This window comes from Ciconia boyciana, chromosome 1 (assembly GCF_034638445.1).
Source record: "Ciconia boyciana chromosome 1, ASM3463844v1, whole genome shotgun sequence".
Taxonomy (NCBI): Eukaryota; Metazoa; Chordata; class Aves; order Ciconiiformes; family Ciconiidae; genus Ciconia; species Ciconia boyciana.
Genome location: NC_132934.1, coordinates 189240191 through 189261024, shown reverse-complemented (window position 1 = coordinate 189261024; position 20834 = coordinate 189240191). Strand labels below are relative to the sequence as shown.

General features: G+C 39.3%; 1 protein-coding gene across 7 annotated transcripts in view; it reads right to left on the bottom strand.

The window, feature by feature from the left end:
• Positions 1 to 20834, bottom strand: part of FNDC3A (fibronectin type III domain containing 3A) — a 129678-nt gene that overhangs the window by 47433 nt on the left and 61411 nt on the right. For 6 of the 7 annotated variants that reach the window (XR_012040417.1, XM_072850228.1, XM_072850230.1 and 3 more), the window contains 4 exons: positions 12536 to 12612; positions 7515 to 7752; positions 4081 to 4353; positions 1953 to 2011 (listed from right to left, as the gene is read on the bottom strand). Coding sequence is in view for 6 of the 7 variants with exons in the window: in XM_072850228.1 (XP_072706329.1) it covers positions 1953 to 2011; positions 4081 to 4353; positions 7515 to 7752; positions 12536 to 12612 (647 nt within the window). In the remaining variant the exon portion in view is untranslated. Of the gene's footprint in view, positions 1 to 1952; positions 2012 to 4080; positions 4354 to 7514; positions 7753 to 12535; positions 12613 to 17575; positions 17687 to 20834 lie in introns of those variants that run through there. The other variant, XM_072850231.1, reaches the window with a different exon arrangement.

The following is a 20834-nucleotide window of genomic DNA, read 5'->3' as shown; positions in this document are numbered from 1 at the left end:
TTTAATATCCCTAAGCTTTCTTTTCAGTCCCAGCTTCTTCTCCAAAAATTCTTTTTATTGCCCCTCCACTAGCTCCAATTGCCAAGGTCATCCTGTTAAGAGCATCTGAACTTGACTGTCCCAGCTACTATCTACACCACAGCAACAGCTAGGATCAGCTAACTCCTTTCCATTTCTTCATCTCAGCTCTCTCAACCCTTTCTTATAGGATTTGATTCAGATAGCTTCCATGGCCATGCTGCTTAGCCACCAAAGACAGAGGGGCACTGAAGACATGTTAATCCATTCTGATGCTTGGACACAGCAGGATGCCAAGCGTTCAGGACATCCTCTGTAATTACAATCTCTGCTCAGCCCTTGGAATACAGTAGAATCACAGGATGGTTGAGGTTGGAAGGCACTCCTGGAGGTCATCTGGTCCAACCCCCTTGCTCAAGCAGGGTCACCTAAAGCCAGCTGCCCAGAACCATGTCCAGACAGCTTTTCAGTTATCTACAAAGAGGGAGTCTCCAAAAACTCTCCGGGCAACCTGTGCCAGTGCTTAGTAATCCTCACAGTAAAAAAGTGTTTCCTGATGTTCAGAGGGAACCTCCTGTGTTTCAGCTTGTACCCATTGCCTCTGGTCCTGACACTGGGCACACTGAAAAGAGCGTGGCTCCATCCTCTTTGCACTCACCCTGCAGGTATCTATATACATTGGTAACATCCCCTGAGTCTTCTCTTCTTCAGACTAAATAGTCCCAGCTCTCTCAGCCTCTCCTCACCAGCCTGTAATGCAACTTATAAAAGAAGAATCAAGACTGGGGCACTAAAACCAGCGTCAGGTTGTCTGGGAGGGGATAAGGTATGTAGCTGATGAACGGCAATGTTGGAAGTCCGATGATCATTCCATCTGACCCTTTTTCCTTCTTCATCTTCTTTTCTCTGCACGTCCTTCCTTCCATAAAAGTTTTATCTTCTTTATTAGTTATGTGATGTGTGTGTGTGCCTGTGTGGGTATGGTAAGCTGAGGACTGACAAAGGATGAAAAGCAGAGTGCCTCATTATGGAGGAAGTAGCTGACTGGACAAACCCATGGCAAGCTCCTCCTGGAGTTTCAGTTGCATGGACTTTTTGTGGTTTACAATAAGGAACAGAGACTGTTTTTACTCAAGCAAGCTGGTGGACTGAGGATTGAGGTGCAGATTTTTAGAAAAGCTGTGTAAATCCTTACAGAAAGGTTAGGACCAGGGAAGGTCCACATGATGAATGACAAGAACACAGGTCTGTTCTAAAATGCAAGAAACTCCTAAATTTGGCAACAGAGCTTTAAAGAGTCTCTACACAGAGGTTATGAATTACAGTTTTACAAACCGAAAAGAAATTGGTAGATTGTTAAGCAGGTAAGTCAGAAGCCCACTGCTGACAGTCACCTTCCTCAGTGAATTTTATGTTCCTCTTCCCTGGAGGTGCCAGGGATTCTCAGAGAAATCTGCCATAGTTTTTCTTTACTTTTCAAATAAAAATTTGCAAAACCTCATCAGGTATCTCTTATGCCTAGAGATACCCAGTGTGTAAAATTGTTTCCTGAACAGTTACAATTAAACAATGTTACAAGAAATTGACAACAGATTTTACAGTAACAGATGATGTTAAACATCATCATTATGTTACTGGCAATGTTACAAGCTCTTTCGATATATATTTTTTATAATTCTGTTAATACTGAGATTACATGGAGTGGCGAAGAAGAAGAATTCCACATAGTAAATACCAAGACACTTTTAGCTTCATAAATGTTAATATACTAAAAATTACTTTGGTCATTTACATTTCAGTGACTGGAAGTTAAGCGAGTTTTCTTTAGTGCGGGAGGTTAAAGATCCTTTCAACTTGGAGAGAGAAAAGGAGATGTAACTGTATAAACTAGCAACAGATACATTCTTATTTTATGGAAAGATTTATTTACTTACCACTGGCTTGGCTATATTAGAAAGAAGCGCTTCAAGTGCTTTTGTTTCTTCATCCTTTTCTTAAAAAACAAAATCAAAGCAAACAAGAAGTACCCATGAATATTGTTCAGTGACTTTACACTGAAATAGCTCTTCAAATTCAACAACTGTGCATAGAATAAAGCATGTATAAAATAGAACACCTTGCCAACTTGCATTCATCTAGAGCAACATAAAACCAAAAAAGCTCCCAAAGAAATTGTTCATAAAAAACTATTTTAAATCTGTTCTATGATTTAATGGAATACAGAAAGTCTGGTTATCTTTTATTAATGTATGACTTTAAACAAACTACTGCTCTGGAGAAGTTAAGCTCTTGGCTATCTCCTATAGATTTCTCTTTGGATGCAGACACAGTCAAGTTACAGTACTTTAAATACGTTATTGCACATCATGTGGAGGACTACTGGTAACACTGTTGGCCTCCCTCAATTGCAAGGGAAAACTTTAGCTTAGCCTTCAGTTACATCTCAGGGAAAGAATCTCAGGTGTTTTGTTTCAGCTGAAGGTATAGCTGAGCTTTACAGAGGACTCAGTAAGTTTACAGAGAAGTGTTTTATGTGCTTTGTCTCACACAATATTAAAATTTTATTATCTCAATAGTGTAAGTGAACAGGCTACTCAGTTTTGAAGGTGTGGCCAGGCATTTTTAATTCACATAACCTGCCTTAAACTAAAAATAAAAAATAAAAGAAAAACAAAGCCTGATAAAATTCCTTAAAAAACATGTGAAATCTATTTACAACTTTATATTTCTATGTTTATAACTAATTAAATGCATTTCTGACTTCTGTTTATTATCACAAGTCTAAGTCACAGTATATAATTCTCCAAATATCTCCTGAAATAAATAATTTTGAAAAGTGGACTTTTCAATTTTTCATATAAAATACTTCTAAGGAACTGTTAACATAATTTTCGTAACATATGTAAGCAACAGTGCATTTTATCACCTGTGCCTTGGTAAAGTTAGCTCACAGACAAATACCAACTAACAGAAAGCAAACTGAAGCCAAGACAAATGCCACTCTGGAACTGCAGTGACAAGTATTCATTCAAGTTTGGAGCAACAGTTCCCAACTTCTGAATTCAGGCTGTATCTCAAAGGTGTCCTTTGGTACTAAGCTTTCACAGGGTACCATCTACACGTCTTTAAACAGTTCTTTTAGGTTGAGATTTTCTGGTCTTAGTTAGACATACTTTCTTCACATTCCTTTTGGTCTACAGCAATCTAGTATACATTGGCACAAAATCATAATCTCAAAGCAAACTTCAATGAGTTGAGGAAAATCATGGTTTGTTTCCCTCAGCATCACTAGTTACAACTCCCTATTCTGAGAAAATTTTACTTGGCTGATGACAAGTCTTTGACGTTCTGTTCTGAATCTGAAGTGCTATGCCAGTGACCTGAAAGTTGCCTAGTGACACATCATCAGATTCAAGAATGACTGTATGACCAAGACTGAGTGAATTCAGTCCATTTATGAGATCACAAGATTTCTGGTGAAATAAAGGTATTAATAATAAACACACTCTCTACGGTAGTCTTAGAAAACATGAACTCACACCGATTAGTGTGAGGACCTGTCTTTTTCTACAAAGGCCTTTCAATAATGAGTTGGTTGGGACAGGCATTATGTGATTTCATATAACAACAGTATCTCTGTTACAAAATATTCCTCTTTAACAAGTTGAATGTAGGTTTCCTGTATCAGACACCTGTTTCTTTACATGTCTTCTGCAATATCAAGCAGGCCATCAATATTCAATGATTCCTCAAAATGTAAGCACCAATAACTCTGGACAAAGCACAGATTTTTCTTTAAACAGTGTTATGAAGTATGACTAATAAGATTTGCTCAAATCTACATGGATACTTGCAAGTCAGTAGTTTTGTTCTCTTAGTCCCATCATTCCAATATGAGGAGCGGGTCAATTGCCCTTAACTCCATTCTATGTAAGCCAGGGCAGTTATGGACTACTACTTAACTTTAAGATTGTCGAAGTGTGGCGTTCTATCTACAAATGCTATGCTCAGCCAGACACTGGACTTGCACTACATATATATATTATTTTTGTTAACACTTACCTTCTACTTCTGTGTCTGTCTGAGAGTTGCTTTTTCCTTTACCCAAAGACTTGCTTTTGGTAGAACCTGTGCTTACACCAGCTGCATCCTGTCCTTTTGTAAGTCCATTATGTTCACTTGTAGGAGAAGGACATTTCTGAGGAGACGATGGAGGACTGTTTAACTTATCCTTCTGAGTTCCATGTCGATCTTTTAATTTTTTTTGTAACCTTTCATATGTTTTACTAGACCTTTCATCTCTGAAGTTGGATCTTCCATGAGCAGGCAGAGTATCTAAATGAAAGTAAAAAAGAAAAAAATTAAAAATAATCACTAAGAACAGAATGTAGTTAAAAATCTATTAAAAAAAGCTATGTGCGTGAAGTGCACACTTGTGTGTAAAATTACATCTCTACTCCTACTGGAAAACTGAAATGTCCAGCAGGTAAACTAATATACACTAACTGGACATGAACAACATGTTAGGGGAGAAAGTGTAATCTTTCCTTCCCACATCTTTTTTCTACTTAAAAATTATTCTTAAAATGTTCCTATAATCTTCCTTGAGCAGTAAGGTATAGGATAAAGTCAACACAGAAAAATGTGCTACTTTATTACATGGGAGGAGGTTTGCTCTAATGCTGAATAAAAAAATACAGAAGTTCTAAGTTTTGGAATGCAACTACAACTCTATTACTTTAAAGGTGTTTCAGCAGAAATCAACAGGGGAAAACCCCACAAAAGCATAGGGCAACAGAAAGACACTAAAAGACTGAAGACAGTATGACTAGGTCTTGTAAGTACACTATACCTGTACACAGTAACCCAAGGCATTGCTGCAGTATCACCAAAGTCCCATCTCTAAGTCAGAACGTGGCTTTGGAAAAAAGTCAGTACCAGACTAATGAAAAATTTAAACTGCAGACTGTGAACTTTTCTGTCCAATTCTAACATTTTTAACCATTTCACCTTTAAGCTTAGAAAGAGCTTACTGACTAAAGACTTTAAAAGTCTACCACATGGTACCAACTCTTTCCTCAGTGTAACCCTGTCTATAATAAATTATGAAAGCTTTCAAAAAAATGTATCCTTCAAAACCAGCATAGAGTTTGTCCACTTTCAGGTAAGTTGGATCACTCAGTCTGAAGAATGCAGTTCATTATTTGTCATTCCTTATATGCTAGGAAGTACAGAAAACAAGATCAAATAAAAACTTCCTTGCAAGAAGGATAAAATCACAGAACTAGAGAACTTTTCAGTTTTTGGTTTTTTACATCAGCTTAATTCCCAGAAAATTTGACAGAGGACTACTAGATCAGCTGTGACTATTTAGAAATTTGATTTTCACTACCATTAGAGATTAGGTGCTCTTGTTAAAGAACTACCATGCTCTAAGCACTTCTGGGTTTTTCTTCCCCTGTGCTGGTTTTGGCTGGGATAGAGTTAATTTTCTTCATAGTAGCTAGTATGGGGCTATGTTTTGGATTTGTGCTGGAAACAGTGTTGATAATACAGGGATGTTTTCGTTATTGCTGAGCAGTGCTTACACAGAGTCAAGGCCTCTTCTGCTTCTCACCCCACCCCACCAGCGAGGAGGCTGGGGGTGCACAAGAAGTTGGGAGGGGACACAGCTGGGACAGCTGACCCCAACTGACCAAAGGGCTATTCCATACCATATGATGTCATGCTCAGCATATAAAGCTGGGGAAGGAGAAGGAAGGGGGGGACATTCGGAGTGATGGTGTTTGTCTTCCCAAGTAACTGTTACACATGATGGAGCCCTGCTTTCCTGGAGATGGCTGAATACCTGCCTGCCCATGGGAAGGAGTGAATGAATTCCTTGTTTTGCTTTGCTTGTGTGCACAACTTTTGCTTTACCTATTAAACTGTCTTTATCTCAGCCCCCAAGTTTTCTCACTTTTACTCTTCCTAATCTCTCCCCCATCCCACTGTGGGAGGAGTGAGCAAGCTGTGTGGTGCTTAGTCGCCAGCTGGGGTTAAACCACGACATCCCCTTAAATTCAGATTCCTCATATAGGAGCCTAACTGTGGGCTTCAACTTCTGAAAGCCATAGCCAAAGTCAGTGGTCCAGAATTAAATACGAAATCTGTAGCATATATGTAACAAATTAAAGCATCCCTAGTCCTCTAATTCCCTAAATCCAAGGACACCTTACGTACATATTTAAAACAAAACAAACCAAAGAATCTCACTTTATCAATTTTTGTTTTGCATTAGCAGTTTAGCAAATTATCACTGAATTCATATTTAAAGGGATATAACTTAGCAGCAGAAATCTAAAAAATAACATTCCATTAAGAAGTATCCTTTATCTTTTATGCGTTTAATTATCATACACCAATCTCTTAACTCAGCAAACTAAAAGCAAACAACTGCCATGTACAGGAAACCAACAAATTAATAAAACTATAAATAAGCACCCAAAGAGCATCAAATAATGTACTGTTATCAAAGTAGTGCAAGGAAGAAATAAGTACAGCTTCAGAATACAGAAACACTAAGAAGCCCAGCAAGATCAAGACATCGGTATATTCTTATCTGACAGCTTTGTACATCATGACTATTTAAGCACAGTGAGTACATGGAGGATGTTCTTAGATTATTTTAGTAGCATCACAGAACACTGAGAATCTACGCATCTACAGCAACATGACAAAGCTGTGTTTAGTCTCCCCCTCCATAGCTTCTAGCTTCTTTCTCTAAAAACAGCAACCTGGCACTGCTCTCTGAAAGTCTTTCAAGGTCCGCACCTGCTTTATAGCAGAAGTTTATCTAAAGAAAAGCAAGTCTACCAGAAACGTAAATATTAATCTAAGAACCCAGCCCCTGAGTTAGTAGACACATACACTTTGCCACTAAATAGTATTAAAGGCAGATGTCAACAGCACTACCAAAGACAACTTCAACTACAGTATTAAGTTTAAGTTGGTGGCACCTGATTACTTAAGTCGGACTTCAATACGGACATTGGAGTAAATGCACACAGTTTTATGAAAAATAGCAATCTTTTTTTCATAATCAATACTAAGAACTCCTGTTTCATGCTTCAAACAGGATACCAGCAAGACACGAGATCTCAGTACAGTGCTCAGGTATGAATTTAAATGTGTAATCTCAGGGGAAGGCATCGATTGAATCGCTACAAACACTTCCTACACTGCTTCCTGGGCAAATCTATAACTGATACACATAAGAAATAATTTGTGTGTTTAATGGATCACTGAATAGACAAGTCAAATTAATGTAAATAACTTCTGGAATAATAAGCTTCAATAAAAACAAGACTGGTATCCTCGTAAAACTTTTGTTTATAGCTCCCATTCAAGCTATAAGTCTTCCTTGACAAAGCCCATACATCAGCATAACAGATGCTGGAAATAAGTAGAACATTTGTTCCCATGATAGAACTTGCAATATTCAATAAGCTACTTACCCAGATCCCCATATACTTGTGAGGTGTGATACTGTGGAATGTACTGCGTTGCCATGTCACCGGCTCTGGTCACAGGTGAGTATATATGACGTGGTGGAGGGGGTATCATGGCTGGAAGAGGAAGGAAGCCAGGCAGTGGGGGATGTGGAGGCCTGTGTATCACTGCATGACCACCAGGATGAAATTCTGGAGCCTGGGGAACCACCACAACCCTTCGAACACCGTTATCTTCAATAACCTGTACAGTGAGAGACCATGCACCAAAAGAGAAATGACTGTCTGAAAGGTATGCTTCTATAGATACTTAAACAAAACTAGGAATAGTAAAACCCTTACATTTGAAAAAAAGAAAACAGAAGACCATAAGAAAAAAAAGATAGGACAATTAAAGGGGTATCTACTTTAAGTGTATTAACTGCAACAATGCCATTAATTTCTCAGTGTGATGGGGAAAAATACTGTTAAAAAAAAAATCTGACTGTAACAACATCTTATAAACAACTAGGTATATTTATGGCATGAGCCTAGCTTCTCCCGAGAGTCCTGCTTCCATCCCCATTCACATTGCTTGTATGCTGCACTGCTCCTAGGATTTGTTCTATAGTATAACAACTAGATTGCTCCCTAGAAGTGATTTGGTGGGTGGACAGACCTCACTCTGCATAAATGGTGAGAGAAAAGGCACAACAGTATCTGGTCTTTGCTCTGCGCCCAACTCAGTCCACCAACAGTAACCCAGGAGGCACTTGCTACACTGCACCTGTTGGTGTGCAGCAGCCATTGTCTGCATCAAGCTGTTAAAGCAAAAAACCTAGCAGGATGGTAGTTAGCTCTCTCAAGACTCCTTCACAACTCAAGGTAGTTTTTAAAAAGATTTCCCCCCTACCCCCTGTTAAAAGGTCTTGCACCCTGAAGGAAGCCACATGCTACTCAGAAAACCAGGGCTTTTGTGGCAGCCTCTACCAGAGTCTGGTGTGCAAAGAGGCTTGTTGTGCAAAAAAGGCAAACAGGAGATGTGACAGGACAGCCTTCTCCTGGGGGACCTGAGTGCAGCCCTTAGCAACGTTGCTAGAGGTTCAAAGAAACAAAAGCAGCATACACAATCCCATGATGAGAATAAGCGCGGTCACGTAAGATGCAAGGAGCTGAAGTGTGCTGTGCACAGTACATGTAGCACATCTGGGGTCTGTAGCATGTAGGGGTCTGGTGGAGAGCAGGCACAAAGGCACAAAGCGCTAAAGCAGAAAATGCTCTTCACTAAACAAGGGTTGGTCATCAACTGGACCAGAAACAGGGATTCCTCCCTGAAGCACATCACAGACAGGGAAGACTGGCATCACGATCCTCTCTAGATGTTTGTATCAGTAGCGGTAAATTCACAAAAATACATGACTGTTGGTAATATCTAGAGATGATCTTGGCATAATTTGACTTGTATGTATCGTGGTGTCAATAATTTAGTGTCTGGGATGCCAAGGAATAAAGTGTTCTCCACTTCCTAGTAAAATCCTGTAAAATAATGCCACAGCAGGGACTGCAATATAAGTTTTTGGATGAAACATTTATCTGGAAAAGGCAGAGAAGAAGAAAGGAATCTGGAATATCATGACTACATTCAAAAGCAGGGGACAAGGCAACCCTATGGTGTAAGTTTTCACTAACATTTGAAATGAGGTGGGGACATGTACACGTACACCAATGAGTAACCTGGTGCAGCAGAGGCAGATCAATAGATCAAAGCACTTAGTGCCAAGCTGCTTTCAACTCCACTGTTTAAGCTTAAGGGTATTATGCTTGGCTAGATTTAGTCCCATGCCCTGGTGTGAACACTTCAACCAAGTCCATGACAGAAAGCTGCTTGGATAATCTATCATTGGTTTTACCATATCTCCATTAGGGGTTGGTGTGCATCTGGTACATCTGGAACAGCGCTTCTGCTTTTGTTTTCTCTGACAGCAATCTAATTTGTACACCCCAAAATTATCCTGCTAGCTGAACCAATGCAAGGTAAGTGAGGTTGGTCTAGGAAATTGTTTCAAAACTTCACTACTATACTGAGAAAGACAGTTAGGTAGACACAGCTGTATGCTTCTGGTGTAATGGTAGAATGAAGATCTCTATGCATATGCAATAACATTCAGAACACATAAAAGTATGTACACAATGGAGCTGATCCCACCTTACTTACATATATAGAGAGAGCTGGAAATTAATATAAATGACCCAAGTGAACACAGCTTTAAAATAAATACATACTGTGTGACTTTAAAAAACAGGCTGACTATTTTCAGTATACAGAAATCGCCCCTTATTGGGAAAGAGTAATTTCACTAAAGACAACACTCTTCATATCTGTGCAACCACAGCTGTGTGGTATCTAAAGGCAGGATATATTAACAGCAGTAAATACAACTAGAAATTCTGCTGTCCGATGAAATTCCCTAAACTCTGAAACATAGTTTTAATTATTTAAGTCCTTTTTTTTTACACAAAAAAAATTGCAATTTTTCATGAATTTATGAGCAGATTCAGATTACGTAAGAAGTAGCTTCCATAAAAAAACAGGCTGCTTAGTTTATAATTTATTTGTTTTCTTGGGTCTGCTAATAGCCTAAGTAATTCAGAAATAGATACCCAATTCATAGCAGCGGGGACCTTAAGTTTAACAGTGTAAAATGAAGAGTTTGACAAGTCTGTAACTGTGCCTCTAAATTAAACATCAACTCCATGGTAGGCCTCTACCAGGCAACTACACAGATAAAACCCCTCCAGAAAGCAGTAGAAGCATCATGTCAAGTATATAATTTTAAGTTAAAAAAAGTAAACAAGCTATCAATCATCCTAATTGTGTTAGCAAAACATGCAGTTCTGGCACAGGCCTGTTTGGTTGAGTGAACCAACCAAACATGACTGGAAAACTCACTTCAGACAGTGAATATAGATGGCTTAGAGAGGATGAATAAAGATGTGCTTTCTTTCAGAGTTTTACAACTACAGTTCCAAAAGAAGAGGAAGGGAAAAGTAAGTCAACTTATGAATTGCTTTTTATTTATGTGAGGTAAGAAAAATAAATATTCTTTATTCTGTAGTTATCCCCAACTTCTAACAACGGACAGTATGCTGTATCACTGCCAAACAGGAACTGAAGCAAGCAGAGGCATAACAGAACTAAATGAAAATGGATAGACAAAAGATGGTTATGCTGAAGCTGTTCTTCCAGGCTGATGGCTTTAGCCATATAGCTGGTTTCCAATTTCTCTCAAAATACATCTGCAGTTGCTGACATTTAAAAATACACTATGCCTGAAGAAACCATTAAGTTACTTTGCTGGGACTGCATTAAGTCTGGGATAACTCTTAGCTCAATAGCGTTAGACTTTCCTGTTTGCAAGACTACTATCCAATCTTCTGGCTTGTAACAGGAACTTCCATCATAAACCACAAGAGCTGGTATGTTTTGTCAGCAGTAAATACTTCAGAAGCCTTATAAACTACAGGTTTTCCTGGACTATGATACTTCTACTCAGATGAAAACAGCAGACATGAGCTCATTCCACCTGTACTCTGAGCTGGATAGATGTGAGGCACCTTTAGTTCAAAAGTCAGAGAGCTGTATTAGCACACCACCTGCTTCCACTAACAAGCTCCAATGAAAAGCTAATGAGCATGCCCCAGCAAGGCCCAGTCCTTCAGCCTGTCTGCTGCAACTTGTCCTCAAAGGAAGGATAAATTCATTTTATAAATATTGTTCAGATTGGCAGAGGTTACACAACTCTTTAAACATTAAGTACTTCATAAACTGAAGTACTCAAGAAATGTGGTAAAATTAAGAATTTCACTTACCTCAAAAATTCTTTCAGTTCTTTAAAAATGAATTCTAATAGGAATCAAAACTTTTTACTATGACCTAAAGATAAATGGACTTTAATGATTATTTTTAATTCATTTTTCTTCTGCCTGTTTGGGAGCTCAACTATGAAGGATGCATGAATCGACTTATCAGACAACTTTCAACAGATGAAAGGTAAAACCACAGAGCATTAGCCTGCCTAACCTAACAGCCTTTTCTTTTGCTAGAGGACAACTTTTTATGCAGTTCAGATAACTTGTGTAACACCTACTAGACACTGTGGGTTTTTTTGGTTGCATTTTACGTGTTGTAGTCTCTTCTCAGTGCACACCATGAGGTTCACGCTGAGTCAGAGGTAGACTGGTCACAACAACAGAACATAATGAGAAAGACTTACATTATGGTGAGTGGTATTCATCTGCTCTAACTTCCAGGTCTGACCTAGTAACCCCTAGGCTCATTCTATACTTGAGGGAAAGAGACACCATCTAGTAGGCCACACATCTCATTATAATACAGGTGTCAAAAATAGCCAAGAGGAATCATCCTTTTAATCTACTTTAAAGGATGTCCAGGTTATCTAGCTCACATTTAATTTTCAGGCATCTAAATTAGGAATCGCACAGTACAGAAAAGCAAAGACCCATTTTTAAGGTAAGTTGTGGAAACATGTATTATACAATAATTTATCCCCAGTGGACAGCTGACATTTTTTCCATGTTGTTTGTTACACTTTTTCTAACTGATCTGTTTTACACCTTATCTGCAGGGCACTTCCCAGACATGAACTATGTACGTATATAAAATTATACTGGTGCCAAAAGAAAACATCCATTAACCCAGAATTCAGCACAGGTCCTACATAATGAACTATTTGGGTCATGATTGTATTTTATGTTCAGAAAGCATCGAGTACGTTAGGATCCTGAACTCAGCAAGGAACTGTGCTTGTTACGGTCATGCAAGTAGTTAATATATAACTAAACAGGCACATATACAGCATGAGAAGTCTCCCATCACAGAGATACTATGGGACATCTCCCCTTATTTACTTGCTTGACCACAGTGACTCAGAAACTGGACACATTAATTTACTGAATTAGCTATTTTGGTTCTACTCCCATAATTTGCATGAAAAGAAATAAAATAGGAATCAAATGAAGGGACATACCTGTGGGGCATATCCAGGAGGCACATAAATAGTAGGCACTGAACCATTTGGGGACATCATTGGAACCTGAGCAGGACCTAAATGGGTTACAGAAATATTCAGTACAGCACCGATTAATAATTTGAGAAAGTCCAAAGAACATACTGAACTGCAAAGTCCCTGTGAAATATATACAAGGTAACATGAATAAACAAAGGCAATGAACTGTACAGATAAAATTATAGCAAAGGGTGCTCTCAGAAACCGAAGAAAGCTAGAAAAAACCCCAGAAACTAAATTTAAAAAAATTCACCAGCACACATTTCTCCCTTCTCTGTCAGTAAGCTCACAAAAGAATTTATGTCAAAACTTCTTAACAGGTTACAAGTCAAAGAAAGTGTCCCAATATGAAAAGACAATAGAAGAGACTTTAAAACAGAAACAAAAAAACCCCATATTTGAAACAAATTGCTGAAATCAGACAGTATTCAGTGAAGAGCTGTAAAGAAAATTACTTTACAAAATTGCTGCTCCGTTACTATGGACTTATCACCTAAAGTTGTCTCAGTACCAGAGGAGTGGGAGGTGGCAAACAGGACACTAACTTAAGGTCCCAGGGGAAAGCCCGTGTATTACAAACCAGTAAGTCTATGCCTACTAATGGGAAAAGTTGTGATACCGTGATGATCCTTGTACCATGCAAACCAGAAAGAACAGAGTTCGCAGACACTTAGATAAATATGACACAACGGGGATGTGTTAAGGTGGCCTTTGTAGACAAAGTACTGCCTGGAAAATCTGGTACCTTCAAAGAGCACAGGGGACGCTGTGACATACTTGGATTTTCAAAAAGCTTTTGACAATCTTTCTCAAAGACTCTTAAAGAAGTAATGCTGCTTTTGGTTAAAAAGGGAAAAGGGCTTCTCATGAATAGCTAACCAGCTTGAGAACAGGAAACAAGAGAAGTAAATGATCAGCTTTCAAAGTGCCTGGAGTGACCAAAGGAGTCCCAGAGGCACGTAAAGATGAATCTGTTCAATGCATTAACAGAATTTCTGGAAAAGGAAATGAACAGCGAGGTGACAAATCTTTGGTATGCACTCAGAGAGCTGCAAAGGATCTCACAGTACTCAATGACCAGATGATAAAAAAGCAGAAGAAATAGTGCTGGTAAGTACAGAGTAATGCATCTGGACAAAAACAACAGAAGTATTTATTTACAGTGATAAGCCATAAGTTAGCTGCCAGTAAACAACTACGGAGTTACTACATACATTTCTAAGGAAATACCAGACGAGCATTGTTCAGTAGCATTTACAGAAAGAAAGAGAACATTAAAAATCATTACTAACAGAACAAGCAGAAAACATCATTACACTACGCTATAAATCTACACTGTACCTCAAATACCTTGAGCACTATGTGCAGTGCTTGTCTCCACCTTTCAAAAAGAACACACAGAACTAGAAAAGGACAAGAAAAGAGGAGACATTTACAGTGGCTTTTCAACTTTTTACCAGGAAAGATTAAAGAGACCAGGATTATTCCACCTGAAGATGGTTAAAATGTAAAAGGGCTGGCAGCAGAGAAATAGTAAAAGACCTATAAAAAAAGCACCCACAAACTGCCTAAAAATGGGAAGACAGATCATTTACAGTTTCTCATGTGCAAGAGCCAGAGATACTAAATTAAATCACCAGGTAAAAGGTTTAAAACAGACAAAGGATTTTCTCATGAAATGCACAACTAAACGGTGTAACTCCTTGCTTTAAGAACATTGTGGAAACTAAAGGTTAGGTTCAGAAGAAGTTAAGCAAATTGAGAGAAGTAATCCATTAAGAGCTGTAAAAAATAAAAGTATTACTTCTGGTTCAGGAAGCTAGAAACAAGAAGGTTATTTCTGTGTGCCTGCCCTATCCTTACGCTCTCCCCTTTAGTATTTGCTACTGGCCTCTGAGAGCAACCACATTGGCACAGGCTTCAAGAGGAACCGCCTACACATGTCCTTACATTCTTGTGTTTAAAATACAAAAGGCAACAATCGCTGAAGTTTAATTATTAAAGAAAAACTGAAACACAATATAATCTGACCAGGTTTTGTGGCAAGTGCATAAGGTTGGGATTCAGACACTCTAGGCTGCATCCTCCAAATTTCCAATTCAGTGTAGTGAAGCTACCAAAAGCACCAATCCAACTGTTAGTGAAGCTTCAATAATACTTCTGAAAGAGCATTCATAGTTCCACATTAATGTTTTATAAACTCAGTTAAGATCTGTAAATGGAAAGTACTAACTAAATGCAAAGTACGGTATATAAGATTAGCATACCTCATTCTGGTAAGTATGAACTTGACAGAAAAATAAAGATAACTATGTCCAAATGCCAAGAGCAGGGGGAAAAAGGAACAAAAAGCATTCTTTAAAGTAGCATGTAACCAAACTTGATTACACATACTATAGGGACTTGGTTAGAATAAGATAAAGAAATTTATTACCTGAAAAGAATCACAGCTTTATTCTCACTGAAGTGTTAACCCACAGCTGGGGGAGGGAGGGGAAGAGACTTGTTGAGAACAAGGTCTTAACTGAAAGATTAACCGAACTGTCTGAACTGCATAACAGCAAAGAATATAAGGGCTACAGTAAGCTATAAACTGAGAACTGAACCTTCTTCAGGTCTTTTTGCTCAGCTGAAACTCAAAAATGTTTCAGTGAAAGTTTCTCCCAAGTATGAAGTGCTAAAAAGAAATTAAAGTGAGGTAAAAAGCAGCGAAAGAAAAGCTGAAAAAGTGCTTTAGAGCATTAGTTTACAATAAATTCAAAAAGGTCAATAGTAATGGAAGCATATTTATTGTAAGTTGCCATTCAAGCAAATAATGATTTAAATTCTTAGATAAGAAGGTGGATTTTACACAGCTTGTATCTTGTATTGCTTACTTGTAGTTTTTCCATAATGAATACAAAACACTGATGCTTTTATTAAACTCACAATTTTAAACTATGTAAGTTTCAGGTAAATTGAAAATTAAGACCACAGTTACTTGAACTTTTTACAGTAAACTCAACTTCTCCCCTCAGGGGATGAAGGAACTCTAAAATGAACAGCCTGTTTCTTTGTGAACTGGCAGGTATCTCTGTGTTTGGCTTTGCTTTGTTTTGCTTTAAATGTCTAAAGAATATTGTTTAACAATCTTTTTAAAGCTGACTTATTTAGTGCTTTAACCTCCCTAACAAACAAACAAAAAAGCAGTTATCTCCAATCCAGTACAAAGGTTGATCCACAAAGCCATTTTCAGTATACCCATAAGCTAGTGGTCACAAAAATGAAGACATAAAGGCAATGTATGAACCTGAAAAATCATTGCAGTGTTAGAATAGAGTCAAATTAGTAGTTTGAAAACTTGCATCCCATCTTTAGCACTTTAAAGTTCCAGAATTAGTGAAAATATATTTTTAATATTCAAGATGTACAGGTGAACTCTAATTTATTTCTGATTAGATTTCCAAGTGGCTGTGGAATGAAGTTAGATTGCAGAGGGACATTCAAGAAAATGGAAAGTATGGAAAAAAAGCTGTCAGACTTAATATATTTTAATAAACATAGGGTCTTTACAGTGAAATTACTGATTTCTTGACAAAGCATATTACTACCTGCAAAAATTAAAAAAGCTTTCCTGTATCTAAAGATAAAATGCTAATACACTATAAAACCAGTTTTTTTTTTTTCCTTTTAAAAACAACTAATGTGAAGATCTTGGCTCTGCTTCAGTGAAATATACTGCAAGAAAGATTTTCATGCTTTTAGGTATTGGCTAGACTGGTGCATGACAAAGACAGTGTGTTTTACCATGAGGTGAGACTGATTATAAAGTGCCAGCAAACAGCAGCATCAGGAATTCCTGATAAGCAAACATCTAATTTTCTATATTGCACATAAATGGAACCAACTTCATCCAAATCACTATATTATGAATGTTGATGGCTTGACCGATGTAAGAGGAAGTCTTGAATCTTCTATATACTTTCAAGTATACGAGTTCTCATATAAATGGAAAAGAAGTATTGTGGGAGACAAAACAAACACGTAGCTGTGTTTTATAATTTATTCTTGAAAAATGACTCATCAAACACAGTAAAGGTTTATTTAACTCAGTTGAACCCAAGAAGCAGATGTTTCACCGCACTTTCAGTTTAATATTGTCCTGAAATTTGCTGTTTCACTACTATGAAAGGGAAAACTTGTAAAGCCTCTATGTAAGCATTTTGTCCTAAGTTGTTTTTTTTTTTAAAAAAATGAAGGTGCCTATCAAAGATCACATAAAACCTGAAACATGTGTCCTGAAACAGGAAATACATTTAAAAAACCCCAACAACGGGAGGAATATCTCCCCTCCCAGCAACAGCAGGTGAAGTTCTCCAACATGCCTATTTAAGCAGACTGTAAAAACTTCATCATGCTCACTATAGCTACCATAAACGTGTAGCAAAATTAACAGCCCTGCATAACCGCCAAGATCGTGACAAACTGATCTAAAGATAGCAACTCCTGAAAATTTGAGGACACCGCCACCGCTTGCCTAACAGATACACAACTGCCTTTTATTTAAACCATTAAGCACCACTCCATTTCAAGCCGTTTTCAAAAGCGCCCGGCAAAGGTGAACACCGTGGAATTCCAGCGCAAAAGCAGGACTCGCTCACCGCCTGCCTGAGCGAATGCTCTTCCGGGGCAGTAACCGCCCACAGCCCTGCTCTTATAAAACCCAGGCTCGTAATGGCCTCCCAGCGCACAGCCCTGCTGCTCCCTCCGCGGTTTCGGGGCCACCGCAGCCCCCCGGCCGGGCGGGCCGGACGGTCCCTCCCTGCGGAGCCCGCGAGTCACCGAGAGAGGGGTTTAGCAGCGCTCGGATTCCCCACATCTTTTTTTCCAGCCACCACAGCTTTCCCCCGTCCGCCGCTGCCGCACCAGCGCCAGGCGCCGGCCGCAGGGGCTGCCCGCAGCGCCGCGCCCTGCTTTTGTGTTTCACCGCGGCAGCCGAGCCGGGCAGGCGGGAGACCTTACCGCTCATGTCGGCTGGGGCAGCGGGCGGGCCGGGGCCGGGGCCGGGGCCGGGCAGGCGGCTGCTCCCCGGCGCGCCGCGGCAGGCGGGGCGGCAGCGGCGGGCGGGGCGGCTCGCTCAGGTGCGCGGCTGCCCGCTCCGCTCCGCCCCGCCCCGCGGCCCGCGCCGCTGCGCTCCGCCCTGCCCGGGCCGCGGCTGGGAGCCGGGCCAGCAGCCAGGCGGGCCAGCAGCCAGGCGGCACCAGCGGCGACACGGCCCTGGGCTTCGAGGAGCGGGCGCGGCGGCTCGTCGGGGGGCATCATCCCCAGCGAGGAAGGCTTCCTTAGCCATCCCGCAGGGCTGCTGCTCTGGGTTGTGCTGTAGTCTACCGCTTGTCATTGGCTGGTGTGATACAGGTTCTTTAGCTGAAAGCTTTTGCGTTAATTAGCATAATTAAGGTATAAAGGATTACTTCAGCCTAATCCGTCCATACGATTTACCTTTAGCTGAACTGCTAATCAGTTTACACCTGAGAAAGGAGGTGCGCAAACAGATCTGGTTGCAAGCAAACACTTTCTGGCATCGCATTTAGAAAGCTGCAATGACTTTGATACTAATCTATGTGGATACTGCAGCTCATGAACACTGCTATACTTAGCATTAGTCTAATGTGAACGGCGATGAATCACTGTTATCCCCAGGAGGAAATAGCATTCAGGATTTACTGCAGCACATTAGGTTAACTATGGCTCTATAACCAAACACCCACACTTTGACATCACACAGGCGATGATATGCATCACTGACGCAAGCACCGAAAGGATCAAACACAAAGGCCACAGCAGTTGAAACAATAGAGCGTGCAGCTGACGTAGCAGCACACCCCTCTACCACTGACGGGCTGCAGTAAATCAATAGTCCCAGATGCCACAAATAGTTGCACCACTCTGCCTTTTACATAATGGCTAAGACTTCAAAGTTTTATTTTGGACTCCCAGCAGCTACAATTAATTACAAAAAAACCCAGTAACAACCACCACCGCCAATTGGTCTACATTTGTAAGCTGTGCCTGGAAAATACTTCCAAATTACTACTTTAGGTTAATAGGCACTAAAAAATTGTCAAAAAGAATCAGCAGCTTTACATTTACTAGGTGCAATGTAATCAAGGCAAGTAATAACGAAAAAGAAAAGCAAACACAGAACTTAACTGTTAGGCCTGAGCTGGGGAAGAAATACAAGAAGGAACTGTGAACACTGCAAGGACACAGGCATGAGAAGGCTTCAGTTCGCCATGCTGTCCATTTAACATACTCCTTATGCTCTAAATTCGTCCTGACAAAACAATCCCTTCCCCCATCCATCTGTCTACTTTTGCCATCGAGGCTGGGGAACAGCAGCTGACAAAGCAGCAACATCAATTTAAATATATTAATTGGCTACAAAAATCTCTCAGTAGACTGCAGGCTGGCAAATGCAAGGAAAAACTGAAGGTAAAACGTTCACATAGTTCCTTTCAAAAGCAGGGGAAAAAAGCATTGGTTTCACCCACAGAGACCTTGGAATAATGGATAAAAGAGCAGAAAGCTATGAAGCCTAACTACAGTATTTGTAAAGATTATATCCTAATGAGATCCTGATCTTACCCGTGAAACCACACACACATTCAGAAAAAAACTGATGTGAAATCCCTTCTCATAGGCAAAGTGCAGAGATGACAGGCTGCTATAGCACTTTATCATTAATACAGCTGTTGGCTTTCTTTTATAATGGCCTCACATATGTTCAAAGGAAAAAGGTAACAATGCTTTCTATGTTCAAATGTTAACTGTACTTTCATTTCACCTGTTTCTAAACAATGACCACTGTGCAATTTTGTGATTAAAAAAGACTGCAAGCCCACACCTTTGAACGGTGCAACTTCACAACATGAAGTTAAACTTGGGAGCTTGCAGAAGGATGATTTTAGTCTTTTGAGACACTCCAACAAAAAAAAGTTTTTATACATTCTTTCTGAAGCAATTGTGTGGCACAGTGATCAACTCTATCCTACTTCATTAACAAAAAGTACCAATGAATCAAAGATGTTAATGTGGAAATACAACACAGACTTTGTACTGTGCAGCCTAGATTATTAAATTGCTCCGTTTCATTTGCTGTTTTAGGTTTAGACATAGGGTAATTATTTAGTAACTATGTGGAAGAGTTATGTAAAAAAATTGTTCCCTCTCCCTTGTAGTCTTCCAATTTAAGTATCAGGTGAACCATAAATCATTGCATTTCAAAGGGAGTCAAGTGTGATATACCATTCTTAACTCAGTGAAGCTTTGATGAAAATGTTTTTGTTCTTAGCAGGAAAAATAACCTGCACTCCTTCTAATCTAACTGCATTGCATATTTGCTTAGCTTTTTCCTCAAGGAGAGCCTAATTTCCTAGCACTTATGCTGAGCAGTACTGATCTGCAGCCTTTTCAGACTAATATTTAATATTTGTGCATACTGCTTAATCATGTTCCATTTGATTCACAACATTCAGGATAAACTACAATTTAATCATCTAACAGTCGCTATCACTAGAATTTGTGTTTTTCTAATCAGGTATCTTTTTTTTGGCCATATAGCACTGCAGACCGGAAAGTTAAAAAGTTAAGCATTACTACTGATAGTTGGTTGTGGTTAAGAGGTGAACAGCACAAGGGAGTCTCAACAGTTGGCAGTTCTTGGCACGTAGACAGTGGCTTCTACACAAGAGCATGTTGATTCAGGGATATCTTGGAAGGAACAAGCATTAACTTCAACTTCCCCCCCCACCTGGTTGTGCCAAAAATGAAATTACGTAGTATAATTACTTGTAAAGGCCTTTTTGGCATCATTATATTCAACTTACTACACTAATGAGTTATTTTTTCTGTGCATACTTACCTGGCTACATTGAGTTGAAACTAGAGTGCAAAATTATCTGGCACATTCTGCTGTCTCAGGGCTGGCATTCAGAGAAGGCTCCCCTTCTTTGTGCAAATTTCTTAATATTCCCCCCTCAAATTCTTATACGCACACACACACATTTGTGTGTGCGTATATATATCTACATACAGATTATGACGTGAATGACTTATTGAATATTACTTATGTGAATATGATGTATTGATTAAGAAAATCAATAGCATACATACACATGCTGAAACAATTTTACCAAATTCTAGGGTAGGGTATTTTAAAACTATGGATGAAAATACACAGAAGACTCTGTGGATATAATAAAATTCTGTTTGTGCAAACTGT